This window comes from Pungitius pungitius, chromosome 15, assembly GCF_949316345.1.
Source record: "Pungitius pungitius chromosome 15, fPunPun2.1, whole genome shotgun sequence".
Classification (NCBI taxonomy): domain Eukaryota; kingdom Metazoa; phylum Chordata; class Actinopteri; order Perciformes; family Gasterosteidae; genus Pungitius; species Pungitius pungitius.
This window is the reverse complement of record NC_084914.1, coordinates 16,774,301-16,790,169: the sequence shown is the minus strand read 5'-3', so window position 1 is coordinate 16,790,169 and position 15,869 is coordinate 16,774,301. Positions and strand designations below refer to the sequence as shown.

Sequence of the window (15,869 nt, the reverse complement as noted above, 5' to 3'; positions counted from 1 at the left end):
TCCGTGGTGCGTTTTTTCTATCAGATGACGGATTCTGCAGTGTGTTAGATCTGTTAAGTGTTAGGCTCTTTGAAAAGTGGTGTTCAAAGCTCTAATTATGGTCGCTATTTTTAGTCGCATTGAATTGGGAGTAATCCAGTTACTATGCACTAATGCACCAACTTCATAATGAAAAGGCCTTTGAATGGCGGTATCCACGGTCAGCAGGGGCTCTGGCTACCTTTTTATGCCGTTGAGCTGAACCTGCTTTGAGCTCCACTGGTGCTCCCCCCTCGTGCTTCTGTGGGACGCGTTATCTTTAACAAACTTCATGTGTCACCTATCCTTTATTCCTTCAGATTCTTCTGGTTTGTCTTTTTTTTTTATTTCTGAATTGCATTTGTTACTATTTTGAATACATCGATGGCAACCAAACGATAAGTTCCCACTCCCTCAAAAATGTTGCCAAAGGCAAACCTTTTACCGTCATCAATAACGCAGCTATTTCTGATTTTCACACCCTAGCTATGCCCTCTGGGAATTTAGAATGGCATTGCACCTGCTAGCGTTCAATCGTCCTTTGGAATAATCTGTAATGATCTGGAGAGAGAAATGCAGGTGGTGAAAATAACCTCTTAATTCACCTTGACATTCTTTTTTGTTTTCTGTCAAAAAGAAACATGTAATCCTTCTTTTCTGACATCATCGGCAACAATGCCAATAATGTTCATATTCTTCTCTAACTGGAATTATCAACCCCCTTCCTCACCACACCACACCACCACTAAAGCCGATTGCATCCAACTCCTTCCCCTCAAATTCATCTCTTTTGGATGTTCTATTGTGTGCTCTTATACAGTCACATTGGAGATAATGTGCTGAGAATGTTGAGATTTGACGCTGTTGACTGCAGGAGTCACTCTGAAGTATCTTAAGCCCTCCCTACGTGCCATCTTTGTGCTTAAGTGCTTCTTTTTTTCCGAAAAGACTTAGCTCTTGTTATCAGGTAATATTCATCCAGCCCTGATAACCGCAGGAACCAGGCCTCTCACGGGAAAGGATAGCAACCCCCGAACAATGTCGGACCTTCTCTTTGGAACTAAAATAACTGACGCAGTTGTCAGCACTTTCCACTCAAATCATCCCCATTTACACTGTTCTGTCGCCAAGCAACTACCGTTCCACACTTATCTATGTAAGGGGACTGAGCAGATGAGTGACTTCAAGTACCTAAACATTTAAATGCGAATAAAAGGAGAGAAAAAGGTACACAAAAGTTAGGCATCCTGCCATCTTAAAAAGAAACATAGCAGGGATCTAAGGATTAATGTCAAGTAATGGCAAAACGGCGCTTCCATTTCTGCTTGCTTAGAATATTGCAATAGTCTTTTCTCAGCTCCCTTCAAAAGGAACAACATCAACACATTGGCAATGCAGCTGCTCGAGTTCAGGTGCCACTGACAGGAAGTTCGACTTGTGCTGGCATATGTTAGCGATGTATACTGTTAACTGTCAACGTCATAGAGTAGAGAGAATACAATAAAAGGTTTCTGTGATGGCTAATTTTGATGGATGCGGTGCTTCAAAATGTCCCCAACTTAAATTTCAAAAGACATGCGTCTCTACTTGATTTAACACTAAAGGCTATGTCACGGTTTGCTTGTACAACATCATTTTATACAGCTTTATTTGCTTTCTTTTTATTCCTAAAGCAAGACTTTGGTTGTGTCTGATGGAATCTGTGAGGACAGTTGGATCATGCTTCATTATGCATGAATCACACCTTACTCATTGTCAAATTAGAACTTTTCCCACTTGATGAGAATGGAATATTCCTATTTACAGAATATTGCTTTTTCTCTCCAAAGTAACAGCTTCTAAATTAAGAAATGAGTCCTCCGTTGTTCGCATCATGATCTCTGTGAAGTTCTGATGTCTCATCCAGCCCATGCTCCGTTTTCTTTAAAGGCGCATTGCCCTGCTTGGTTTTATACATCATCGGAATGCGACACGTCGTCGGTGTCAGGTGGGAACATTGTGCTACAGACAGAGAATGCTCCAGAAATGAAAATGTCTTCAGGGTTTGATGCGGTATCCTTAGAGGGAGAAGTTTGACTTTTCGGTGGTAGGCCACTGAAAGGAAGAGTGCTCTGTTTGTTTATTCAAGTGAAATGTTGGCCTTCCCTTTCATCAAACACTCAAGACTTGCCTTCTACTTTCCAAACGGAATTCATGTTAATTTCTTGTGTTTGCATTTTCTTTTTTCCATTTGTCTGCAGATCGAGCTTCTCTTTGATCCAACACCATCGACTTGGCTTGTTTTTCTCTCCTGTCATCAAATATGATATTAATATTTATCGAATATATTCCTTGCGATTCTCTTGGTAAAGCCAACAGAAATGAGATGTAGTGCCACCTTTTGATCTAACGCTGAAGAATGCAATCTCTTCTAAATCATTTTCAATAATTGCATTAAAGGTTTTTTTTGTCGTATCTTTTTTCCAGATCAGGTGGCTCACTCACGTGCAATTTTTATTCATTTTGTATTGTTTCTGTGTGTCACCGCAGGTATGGTGAACTACAGCGAGGTGTCCGGCTACCCGCTCGTGCAGCACTGGAGTCTGCGCTCGGTGCTCTACCACGTCAAACTCAATCAGTGGGTCCTCTCTCAAGGTACATCACCGTGTCTTTATATATTATTTGTTATTTCATTGTTTATTCATGCTGCAGGACACAAGTTCGCCCGGGGGTCTCTGTGGCATAAACTCTCACGTTCTTCAAGGACGGGAAGCCGCCAACGTGGGCCATCAATTATTCATCCCGTTGTAATTAATGTGACACATGAAGGGTAGCAGCTCATTATAACAGCTTGGGTGCATTGTTTGATTTACTATTTTTGATCAGCTGTGGTATTAACAGGAAAGACTGCCGAGTAGCTTTATCTTGTGCTTTAAGTTACTGTAGTGATGTCCATGCTCACCTTTCAATGCTAAGCTTACTTTAAAAGTCCTTTCATCAGTTTTTTTCACCAGCAGTTTAAGGGAATCTTTTTTCTGCTGTTCCATTTCATCCAAATATATAACTCCTTCATCTCTACAATGTGTACGATGGTTTATTTGATTGTTTTAGGCTTGTGAGACTTTGTAAATTGAAATGTTGCGCGTTGCAAGACTTGTTGTTGGGTCCATTATATTCAATCAAACCCCTGTTGAAGCAATCAATTATGGTGTGATTGTGGCGCTGCTGCTCAGCTGCAGTCCTCAGGACAGAACTCTGAAAGGCAATAAATGGGTCAGGGTCGCGTTCCCTTTAATCAAGAATTAGCAAAATGTCACTTAAAAAGGGCACCAACCAAAAAGCTGCTCAACAAGCACAGCCTAACAAGAGGGGCACAGCGGCATCCGACTGATATAATCCCAAGCTCCACTGGCCTGGTAGTTGTTTTGACCCAGAGGCACGCATTTTGGGGCTTTTGAACAGACAAAAATGAAAAGGAATCCTGAGTAGCAAACAGTTGCTGTAACGTGTTGGCAACAAAAGTATTTACTGTTTTGGTTTTCTTGTCAAATCAATGCCTCAAAACCATGACTTGTTATGACCTTTGTGACAGCAGTGACTTAGTTATTGGCAACATCATGCAAACTGAAATGGCTCCAGAATCCGGCTTGGTTTGATATGGTAGTACAGGTAAGATAATGGAATTGGATAGAAAAGTCCGCATTGGTTAAATTAGTATATCATTTGGTTCCCGCCTTGTGTCTGGCGTACATGCATCACAAGGCTTTTGTAGCCACAGAGACACCAAGGCGTTGTGACAGCGCCTGCCATGGAAACTTCACAGAATGAGATAACTGTGGATAGGTCTTTAGTCAAGCAATGCTTCTTCTGAAGGCTTTCCCCCTTCTGCTCAGAAGCGTCCCGACAGCCTTTCTGTCTTTCCTCTCCTCCCGTTTCCCACTTTAGCTCTTCATATTTCAACAGCCACCGGAGGGGGGTTTAGGCGACTTATTTTTAATGTCCGAAGCCCCCCATCGCTCATTCTCACGGCGCTCTCTCCGTCGCTCACTTCAAAAGCCGCTGATTTCATTTCAGCGGGAAAAGTAAGAAGGAGCGAAGCGGGAGCGTCCTGGTTATTAATATCGCTCCTCCCGCAAATCCGGAAATGATAACGACAAATTGCTGTCGCTCGTCGGCTTTGCCGATGTTTACTAAGATGGAGCGATAGGTCTTTCTCTCACAGATGGGATCAAACAGGCTTTCTCTTTATGCTCTGGTGCTGCCGCTCAGTCAAATGACTTCCCTCAGAAAGTAGGTTTTCTTGGCTCGGTTTCAAATGTGTCCCCATCACCTCGGCCTCAGAATCCAGAGTTGTAGGCTCCGGTTTGCAGACGTCCTTTTACCGCACGATCGTGGCTGTCGTTTCAGCTTAGCCCTGTCGCAGGACACACGCGTCCTTAAGCGAGATTCGCTGTGCACATCAGCTATAAAAAGACTCCTAACCCCAGAGGCTTCTGCTTCTGCCTCTTATCCCGGTCGTACTAAAGGGGGAAACACTAATCTCCGACCCTTTGAGTCGTTGTGACGTCTGCGGGCAACCCAGTGTTGGACGGCGTTGGCCTATCAGAAGGGCCCTTTTTGTGTCGGTTCGCTGACTTTAAGAAACCTCCCTGCTCCGTGTCCAATTTTGCCATTAAACATTCAAATATGCGCAATCAGTGCCACCAAAAAACCCTTGGTTCAATTCTTATGACGGAAATCCTCTAATACACATGTGGCAAACCCGCGGGCAGATTAGCTTCAAGGGTCCTCTACCTGTTGCTGACAGCAAAATCATGCGGCTGTCCATGGCTCCCTTCACACACGTCTCGTGGTGGTTCATGTCCATATGTGGTCACTATATATAATGTTTCCATTAAAGGGTTCAATAGCCATCAGCTCGCTCAAATGTTCACTATACCCAGCCACCAAGACTTCCATTTCCCCCAACGCCTACAGTCTGTGAAGTTAATAATGTGAGACACTGAACTCTAAAACCTTGTCTTAAAATAATTTATTACACAAATTGCAAGTGGTTTCTCTGAATACAAACCTTTTAGAGCCATGCTACTTTTGTGGCTCAGGGCGTTGTATGTATGTCAGTCCACCAATTTGATTACAGAATTAAATACATCTAAGTTTACTACTTATGTACCGAGGCCCCAAGATCACTCTGTTCTTTCGAAACCATTAACTTATTTGATGCAGCACCACCAGAAAGCCAATGTTCTCTCTTATCCATTGGACTAACTTCCAATACAAGTGTCGAGCGGATTTGTTTTTTGGGGTTAGGGTTAGGTCATAGGACTATAGACAGAGGTTAAATACAGGTATATTTTGGCAGATACAATTATTTTGAACATTAAGGCATGTCAACCTGTTCTAGTACAAACATAACATGAAGGCATGGATGTGTAATAGAGCATTACAATTTCCCTTTAATTAAGCTGTCAGGCTATTGCCGTTAGCTGTGGTTAATGCTAATTAGCAAATATTAACATAAAAATTCACCAAACCGAGTGTGAACATGCTAATCATACCTGCAAAACATTAGCATTTTATCATCCCTAATTTGAGCATGGTAGTTGGATGCTCGAAGATGCCTTCATATAATTGTGTTTTAATGAGTTCTACTCTTTCACTAATGGCTGATGACTATGCATATTAACACACAAATGACATAATGGTGTTGCTAATAACCATGAGAGGTAGTTGGTTGAAACAATCATGATCATAGACTCATACAAAATAAATCATTGATTCTTGTTGCCATTCATTGCTGCAACTCTTACTTGGTGCTGTAGAGTAGTTGTTGTAAGGTCCCCTTTGTGGTTTTATTCTGGCTGTCTGAGAGAAACGTTATAGATATCACTGCAATTCGGTGCGTCGTTTCTGTTTCAAACTTCTACCCTCGATGAAAAAAGTGTTCAGAAGCACCGCCGTGTGCATATAATCTGCACTCATTTGCATATAATCTGCACTCATTTGCATAACACATTTTTTAACATTTTGCCGTTTTCAAAATATGAAGAATTCATATATCTGTTTGTGATGAGTATTGCATATTTTTATTGGAATTTCTAGGGGCTACCTAGTGTAGAAAGAGCGTACGAGGACCAAAAACATTCATAGATTTTTAAAAATAAAATAAATGTATTTTCCTTCCATGTACCCAGCCTTCAGCTCAGCCATTCATTCTCTGGATGGGGCGACGCAGCGCAGCGACTTTGTCTCCATCCTCAGGGAGTTTGGGAACCACTACGTGCAGGAGGCGATGTACGGCTTCCAGGAGTCCTGCACCATCTGGTACCCCAACAAACAGGTCCAGAGGCAGCTGTGGCTCGAGTACCAGGATATAAGCAAAGGTAGGACGCACACGCCTATGAATGGAAATGAACTGTAATTACTGGCCATAGCATCGACAGTCGCGCCCACAAAACTCCTTGAGGCGGTTAATGGTGAGTGTGTGTTTGTTTCGTTTGATTAATTGGCCCGACTCTTGATCAGACTTTGGCTTCAGAGTGGATGCTTGCACCTCGCTCCACAACCACTTACCAAAAGCTTGGCTGCCTTTCTCTTTGGGGGTACCCGTGGAGGGAAGTAATGGGCTCCCAGGGTGGCGGTGTTGCAGAAATACACTTGAGGCACTCGTTTCGACCATAAGTGGATGTTTTTTCATCTACACCTTGTATTAATCCACAAAGGGAATTGTTTCTTGGGCATGAGTAAGAACAGATAGGTAACAGACAGCTGTGAGTACAATGCTCCCATTGCCTTATATTTTTGTCCATTCGCTGGGTGGAAAAGGAAGCTGGCCATCACACTTGAAATAGCCAGAGTCACTTCAGTGAGTGGCAGAAAATGTTCCCATTAATATTCATGCGTGGCAGCTGTTGTGTGAAATTCAATTTGATGGTTACATTTAAAACGACAGCTTCTTGTTCTCTCCAGTCCTGACGTTGAGAAAGATCACGGTGCGCCGGCCGGTTGTGCGCGCGCCTTCTCCACACCGAGAGTGTTACATGTCGCACAAACAAGCAAACATCGGTGTGAGTCCTTAGCGCTGTGGACCTTAGTGTGGCCTCGCAGCCCCATCAGCAACGTTCTGCCTCGCAGCAATTAGCGCACACCACACCGGCACCCTCCCGGGGCACTTCTGCCTAAGTGAATGATCAAAAGAGACAACGTCTTCACTCGTTGTTTTAGAGCTCAAGATGCCAGTGTGTCTTGCAGCCGTGTATTCGTTACCTTGTTTTCCCAGAAGAGGCGCCTTGCAGCCCAGCGGCTCCAAAGGTCCACAATGCTTTCCTTTGTTCGCCTCGGCCACTTCTCTTTTTCCTTACCTTACCTTAGCTCGTCCGAGGTCCGCACCGCTCACTCCCAGTTACATCTGCGCTGACAGATGGCATCAGAAGAAAGGCCCACCTCCCCCCACAGATGAAAAGTGCATTACTCTTCATTTTCAGCCGCCTCCGACGCAGCAGTTGCAGACGCCGTTAAATGATTCAACAGACTCAAAATGCCACCCTCCTGTGTTTTCAGTTCAGCTCTGTCATTTCAAATTAGAATTCAACTATTTGTAGCAATTTAGGTGAAAGTTTTATCTATTTATATTTCCATTGATCTGTGTCAGTGAACCTGCTTTTTAGTTTACTTTTACAAGTTTAGATATTTGTCGGGCTATCAGATTTTTTGAGCACTTTTATTTTGAAAGGACAGTGTGTCATTAATGAATCCTGAAACAAGACAGGAACTCAACATTTTTTCATGACTTCAATGGATGATTAACCAGATGATTAACCAATGCGCAATTAGTGTAATTGGGAACCATGTAGCAGATTAAATAATGAATCTATTTCCAATTACACTGCTTCTGTACTTATACATCAAAGCCATTGACCACTATGGGGATCTAACCGTGTCGTCCTCAGCCTACATTCCAACCGTTGTCTGTCCCTATGTCAAAGCAGCACCAAACATATTTCATTGGGACTGAAGAAGTCCAAACCGGGGCCACATCCATCCAGCAATATTTTCTTGGCAATCAGCAAGCGCCGTGATTACGTTAAGCTTGCGAGGATCTGAAATGATTCAATCTCAGGGGGGAACCGTTTCAACCTGGCGCAGGACCATCCGTTTCCAGGACAGGAAATGGATTCCACCAGCAAAAAAAAATTGAAGATCGGAGTCATCTTTCTTAATCCCTCCCTGGCTCCTTGGAATGGTCCTGGCCTTTTGGAGGGAGTAATGAGCTCACAGGAGAGTTTGATGATCCATGTCCTCGCCCTTTGCTCTAAACACAAGATGTGCACGACTCCCTCCATATTCAGCGAGATCATTTTCTGCATCTTAGCAGCCTGGGGCGCAGCTGCTGCTTGCAGTTTTCAAGGCTTACCTATTGTATATTATTAATAGTTGCATATCAAGAGGAAATGTAGAGGAAAAAGATGTAAACTCTATGATCAAAAACAAGATTCTTTACAGAGAAGCTGCACTGATACCTTCAGCAGGGATTTCCACTTTTGTACAAAATCCATCCCAGGAAGTGTAGGACGCCACGGTTAATTGAAGCCGTCTACCACTTGTTTAGTGACACAGGAATTATTTTCACCCTCTAACTTCAAGTCTACTGTAGAATTCATGAAACTATTTAAAGCTGCAACAATACATCATATGATATTAGCAAAAAGGCTGCTTAGTTTGATTCGTACATTTATTTCACTTTTTTTTATTAGTGTCACGGTTTGGGTCTGCTTCTTGTCTTATTTTGTAGTTTTGATGTCTCTTGTGTTCCTGGGTAACTTCACTTCCTGCCTTGTCCTGCCTTGTCCTGTGATTGTCTGCCGTGCCTGATTGTTTCCACCTGTGTCCAATCACCTGCACCTCCCTTGTGTATTTAAGCCCTGTGAGTCTCTTGTCTTGTGTGGCGTCATTACATGTCGATGTTCCGTACCATGTCAAGTAAGTCTTTTGTGGTTTCCAGTCCAGGTCCCTGTTTTTTTGTCTGTTTTGTTTTCTTCTCCTTCCTCCCCCTTTTTTGGTTGGAGCGATTTTGAGTTTTGACAATTAAAGTCCTTTTATTTTTCAACAAATACTCCGCATCTGAGTCCTCCCTCCTAGCCCTCGCACCCCGCGTATTGACAATTAGGTTGGGATTGAGCACCTTTGCTTATATGTGGTTTTACAAGCACATTCTTTTTAGTACAGACCATCACTAATAGAAAAGCGGTCTGCTCTGCCTATTTTCAACTAAAACAATGGAGTTGCCGACCCAAGGCGCTAAGAGATGTGAACCACGGATTAATAAAAACGTACATCTTTGGTTGCAATGACAATGTCGTTGATAGGAGCGCATCCCGCAGTAATGAACCGCTTCGCTGCGTTTAGGGCCGGGAAGGAGCAATAAGGAATGGAAAGCCAACACACAAGCACAATTCTATCAGTATTAAAACAATGCTGCCCCATGTCATGCAAATGAATATCCGCTGCCTCAGTCCTAACCGATGGCTTATAAAAAGGTGTCTCATTCGGGGCAGCAACTGATAACTATTTTAATAATGGAACCGGTGCCCAGTCCTCGTTGTTACTGACATTTGATGAAAATGTCATGTCAATGGCACCTTTAGGAATATATTTATTGAGGAAAATGGTAACGTGTAAAAACTTTTACGCTATATAGCTGTGCAAGCAGTGACATTTTTTTTTCCCTTAATGTGCCCTTAAAGTGATCGTATTGATGTTCTTAAAGGGATTTAGAGCTACAGCTTGATCCATTCCATCCAACCATCGTCCAGTTTTTCTTAAAGCTTTAGGATTCATGAAATCCATTATTGTACCAGTCCAAATTGGATTAATACATTACATACATACAAAACACAGACAGGGTGACAGAATCAAGGAAGAACTCGATTAAATCAGAGGAGGAGAAATACAACTGGATGAGGGCTCATTGAAGGGTTCGATATGATTACCAAGCATTCCAATACTGTGTATGACGCATAGTATTTTAGGGTAATTATTTTGCAATATCTGCTCCAAGAACTGTCTCTAAACATTCACACAGTTTAAAAATGAGGGCAATACCGTATCTATATCTCATAAAATATTATATGCTCTGGTATAAATACTGTGGTCCACTCAAAAGTGTTTCAAGAGCTGCCTCCACAACTCTTTGAAACACTGGTGTCTCAAAATGCCTTCAGAAAACCCATGCATCGGATTATCCTCATTTAAATCGGCTCATCTCTTGTTTCACTTAGTGAAGTGTCACATGAAGAAAAAAGTATAGTTATATAAATATATATTGCGAGGACCAGTTTGCATGAAAACAGCTTCAAAATACTTTCAGCGCTTTGGAGTTCTGTCAAAACACTCCTAACGGCAATTAAAATGTGAATTTGCCTCAAAAGCACGTAAAGGTGACATCATGGAGCTTGTTATATAGCAAAATGTCGGATCAAAGTGGGACCAAAATTTCAGACACAAGCAGAGGTGCGTCTGCTGCAAACGGTGTCACTCCAGCTTAAATCCCTTCCTATTGTATCTTGTTTTATGTAATCTTTTTATTTTCTCTGACGCTCTAAGCGAGTCCCCCCATTTCAATTAAATCCTTCTGACCTCCTTCCCCACCGAGGATGTTCTAATGAACTAACCTCCAGCAAGGCGTTGCATGATGGTGGATATGGGATCATCCTGCTAGGCAGTCAGGTAAAAATAGGTTTCCTTATTTAATCCATTAGGGCCTGTCATTTTAACAAAGAAGCAGCGTACAAAGTCTTGCTCTGAGGGCGACGGTGCAGGGAGCAGAGGGAAAGGAGAGCAGTGAAGAAAAGTGGGAGAGACGTTCGCAACTGGCCGTGACCTCCGCAAACACACACACACACGCACTTCACACCGGCACCACCTGCCCTGTATTCCTACCAGCTGGGAATCATGCAAAGCTCACTGCTCTCTGCTATATATATAGATATATATATCTATATATATATGTGTGTCTTTTTCGCATAAGGCCAGGCTGTTCTCATATTTCAGTCTGATGCCTTAGACTAGATTCCCCATGATAGTTATCACTCAAAATGGTTCCCTTAAACTTCTGGAGTCAAGCTTGAAAATATATATTATTCAAACAAATAGCTTATGATTTTCTATTACCACTTAGACATGCATATTCTGACTTGGTGCTGAATGCCAAACCATACTGGGCTTAAATGGGGACTATAATTATCCCCTAATTATTTCAACAAAATCTTGGATTTCTGGAGTGAGTTCAATAACCACAGGAGGAAATAGCAAGATACCTAATCTGCATGAGCAATATTACCAGTAATCTTTTAATAGCATCCTTATCTGTTCAGTTTTGATGAAATTTGAAATGACAGAGCATGAATGGTAAACTTTGTTTCAGAATGTTATTGAGACCTGTTGGATTTAGATGCAGCGTGCAACCTTTAAAGCATCAAAACTTTGGAACTGCAGACTACTAACGTTGACTTTTAATTCAGTATTACATATTTTCTCTGTCAATTTCTAAACTACATATTAATTCTAGGCAAACGCATGTGGATCTGCTCCCACCAACCACTTCAAAACTTCTACATGGGAAAAGCGGTTGCTTTCTGTTGTTGTCTCAAATGTAGTGAGCTCCCGTTGTAACATAAGCAAATAGTCTTCAAGACAAATATTGGTTTTTACCTTTCTGTCATTCCAAGGATTGTATTCTAATAATGCAATAATTAAAAAGTGTATAATTAAATCAGTGTAGCATCAAAGCATGGTGAATTGACATTTTGACAAGCCAGCTGTCTGTAAGCTAGCTTGAGAATTTCACCAACCTTTGCTTCTACAAAGGTGGAGGAGGAGGTTGAGCAAACCTTTTCTCGGAGGGATGCAACAACACTTTTGAACCAACTAATGTGTTGCCCCCATAACAATTAGCATTTATTTGTATTAGTCACGTGATAATAAGGGAAAGTCCAATGTGTGTTTGACTCGGGTTTGATTTCTATGTGTCACGTCGCGGTGGCGCAGGTAGAGGCAGTGAGGACTCACTCGCAGAGTTGCGGGGATAAGTGTCTTTTAATGTTCAAAAACTAACTGGTAACGCCAACATGGACCAGAAACAACACCACGTATGCACGCAACAATACGCAATGACGCGACAGGGGACACCAGACACACAGGGGCTAAAATACACAAGGAGGCGCAGGTGATTGGACACAGGAGGAAGGAATCAGACACTGCAGACAATCACAGGACAAGGCAGGAAGTGAAGCTAACCCCAGGAACAAGAGACGTGAAACTACAAAATAAGACGGGAAGAACCAAACCGTGACACTATGAGACAAATGCGACTATAAATTCAAAAAGTACATTTTCTGATTGGATGGTTTCCTTTAATAATTCTCAGGCTTGTTATGTACTGCGATTGCCACTTGCAGAAATGATGAGGTCATAATGGCATTTACATTTCAAGAAAAGCTGAATGTTGCAACCTCTTTGCAATTAAGGTGCTTTTTAAAATTGCTTTTGTTAAACATTGTATCCAAAAAGCAAAGCAATGGGAAGATTAGCTGGGACGGTTGGTGTTTGTTTTCGTAGGGTCTGCTGTGTGGCTGGCGTACTTGTCTGGTGATTTCACTAACTCGCATAACCGAAACAATCAACCATGAACCTTGGTTTTGGTTTTTCGCGGATTGATAATTGTGATGAGGGTGTTACAGTACGTCACATTACACTACCAAGCATTAAGCAAACTGACGAGGAAGTTAGAAGCATGTGCTCTGTCTGAAAGAGTCCCACTGTATGTTAAATTTAAAGACATAGCATGAGATGCAGAGGATAGAGGAGTGAGGGCGGGGGGGGGGGGGGGGGGCATTATACCATAACCAAGGAGGTAGTAGGGTTCAATTACCAATGATACCAGATTAGTTGTAATGGGTTGTTTTAAAGGTGCAGATAAATGTGAGTTTGTTTTATAATTGTTTTAATCTGGTAACAATTGCTGCATGTGAATTTTCTTTCTTATTTTTATTTTTTCTCCAAGCTAACAAGAAAGTCTGGCTACACAAGATTAGAAGTAAAAATAGAATAGGAAGGGGATTCTTAAATAGTGCGTTGGTCCTACCAACTGCATGACACCATCCTATATTGTTAATATATAGTGAAAAAGAACCTGAAACACCAGCATCCAACAAACCGTTTCATCAATAAATAAGAAGTAAAGTTGGTACATTTCCCTTTTATAGAATGTTCATTGTGAGTGAATTTATACAAGCCAGCACTCTATTAGGAGCAAATATAATAGTTGGTAAGTACTTTGGTTCACTGTGTCTTTTTTTAATACATTTTCCCCCTTCTAAGAAACTTACTGTAGTTGTGGCAGACCAAAGAGGTCAAGAAGTGACCGTTAAGTATGATTCCATTCCTGCCTTCAGGGGCAAAAAGAGAGTGAGGAGGGCAGAGAAGGAGGTGATAAGAGGTGAGGGGAGAAAGACAGAAGTCATTAGACAGAAGAAGGACTGTGGAGCCCAGAAAAAAAAGAAAGTGCAGACATCCAAAACGAAATGGACCATACCAAGGGAATTAAACGGAAAGAGAAGATGAAAGCAGAGGAGGTGAGAAGAGCAGATCGGAAAAGAGTAAAAACTGATGATATGACAAGTAGGAAGGGGAAAGGTGGAGAGGAGGAGGACACTGTGATCCCGTGAGAGCATAGATCTTGCCTCTAGGATGAGATGTCACCTGCATCTCTGGAAGGCGAAGGTGGGGCGATAAATATCCTCCGCTTCTCCAGCTCGCGACACAATTACAGGCCACAGAGCAGATGTCTTACTCTGTTTCCTCAAACATCTCCACTTCCACACATAAGCATCCCGTGCGTCAAGTGCCCGTGGGAACATGGCAGTCTTAAAAAAGGTGTCTGTGTCTAGGTGTCTGAGTGTCTGCAGCTGAAGGACAGAAAAAAAAGAAAAAGAGTCTCATCCAACTCATCTAACAAAGTGGAACCGCTCCAGCAGCAAAAGTGCGAAACCAAAGATGAGAAACCGATTATCAGGCTGCTCTGCCACGAAATCTGGTTGACGTTGTGCTTCTTCAGCACATCCACTGACAACAGGCCTCACCAGAGCCATGTGTTTATCAGTTTACACCAGGTGGAGATTTACAGAAATCACATTATGGATTCTTCTGGATGAAAATGCATGTGCTGCAGCCGCTAATGATACAGCAGATACCTACAGAGACGACACAGCTTCTTCACATAATGTAGACTTAACAGGAGAAGCTGAAATATGATGCTTTCCAGTGTTAAACAACCAGCTGATTGTATCTACGTAGTATATTGACCCACATACGCAGAGCTACCCAACTCAAACAGAAACGATTTAGTTGGATACGCCAGTAGTGCCCAACCCCCTGGCCCTTTGGTACCGGACAGAAAGAATGTACAACTTTCTTTCACTTGATTTGTTTTCTAAAAATAGTTTTATGTAACAACCCGATTCTCTCCCAACTACTCTTGACATAAGCGTCATCCAAGCGTTTTTTTTTTCACGTTTACTTGTGCACGGTAGTCCCGCCCACCAAGACGGAGAAGGCGCGAGTCCACCCCCCCCCCCGTTGGCAGGCTAGTCCGCAACGGCTACTGCGAAATATTTTCTAGCAACCGGTCTGTGAGGCAAAAAAGTTGGGGACCGCACAATAGAAAGTCCCATTTCTGTCCCTTGAAGGAACCCTTGGCGTTGAGCTACAACACACTGTTATTTACATTTTTTTTCTGCAACTTAACATCTTCCTGAGGCATTCAATTACCATGAAACATATTTTTCATCATCATGTTTTGCACGTGTGTCGTGCCCTACGCTGGCATTATGTATATTCATCATGATGTTCTGCTTTTCGTGTTCATGAGTTGACTTTGAGGCATATTTACGTGCAGAAAATCCAATTTTGCTTGGTTAGCGCCACAACAAATGAAAATTCCAGTGTATGTATTATAAGTATAGATGAAGGGAATGCATGCAAGCTGTGGCGCTGCGTTATTGGATGCAGTGTTGCAAAATTTCTCATCTCATCCTCATCTTATTTTTTTCTTCTTTTCATCTTATTCTTAAGTTTCAAGTTCTATATTTTGAATTGAGCCATCCTGTTTATTTGTGTCAAGCACCCCAAGGGTTAATAAGATACTGAAAATACAGCTGCAGTGGACACACATTTCATTAAGTTTCACTCCAGTGCAGAAGGACAGATGACTTCAACAATCTTCAACTACATATTCTGCCTTCGCTCTCAGGGCAAATCATATCGCCTTCCAACACTTTTCTTTCCCCAGTTTTTCATTGTAATTGGTTCTTACTCTTCTCATGCTACCCCTATGGATGACTGTACAGGTAGGTTCTAAGACAATGAACAAATGCATCTTACCGACCAAGTGACCTGTTAATCTCACGGAAACCCCGCCCCATACTGTGCTTCATGCTCTATATTACTCTAAATCAGTGTTTCTCAACTGGTGGGTCCCGACCCACTAGTGGGTCACGGACCCGTTTGTAGTGGGTCGCGGGCCATTGCATGGAAAAAAAAAAAATCATCCTGGGATTTTTTTTTGAAGGGACTTTCTCTAATGCAGCGGAGTGTCGGTGTTTTTCCATGTTTTCAGTCAGCGCGGCAATTAGAACGCGGAAGCACCCCCCCATGCCCCCCCGTCGACACTGCCAGCGAACGCGGAAGCAACCCCCCCCCCGTTGACCGGTCAAATTGAGTCGCGGCTCGTCATTAAGGGGTAAAGGTGGGTCCCGGAGCCAGACAAGTTGAGAACCACTGCTCTAAATGCTGTGTGTTGTCTTGAAGAAAACTTA

At 42.5% G+C, this 15,869-nt stretch overlaps 1 protein-coding gene across 4 annotated transcripts in view; it reads left to right on the top strand.

Annotated features, from left to right (window-relative positions):
• Positions 1-15,869, top strand: part of astn1 (astrotactin 1) — a 302,720-nt gene that overhangs the window by 181,750 nt on the left and 105,101 nt on the right. For all 4 annotated transcript variants that reach the window (XM_037457170.2, XM_037457168.2, XM_037457167.2 and 1 more), the window contains exons 16-17: positions 2,548-2,652; positions 6,192-6,380. In XM_037457170.2, coding sequence (XP_037313067.2) covers positions 2,548-2,652; positions 6,192-6,380 — 294 coding nt within the window. The remainder of the gene's footprint in view (positions 1-2,547; positions 2,653-6,191; positions 6,381-15,869) is intronic.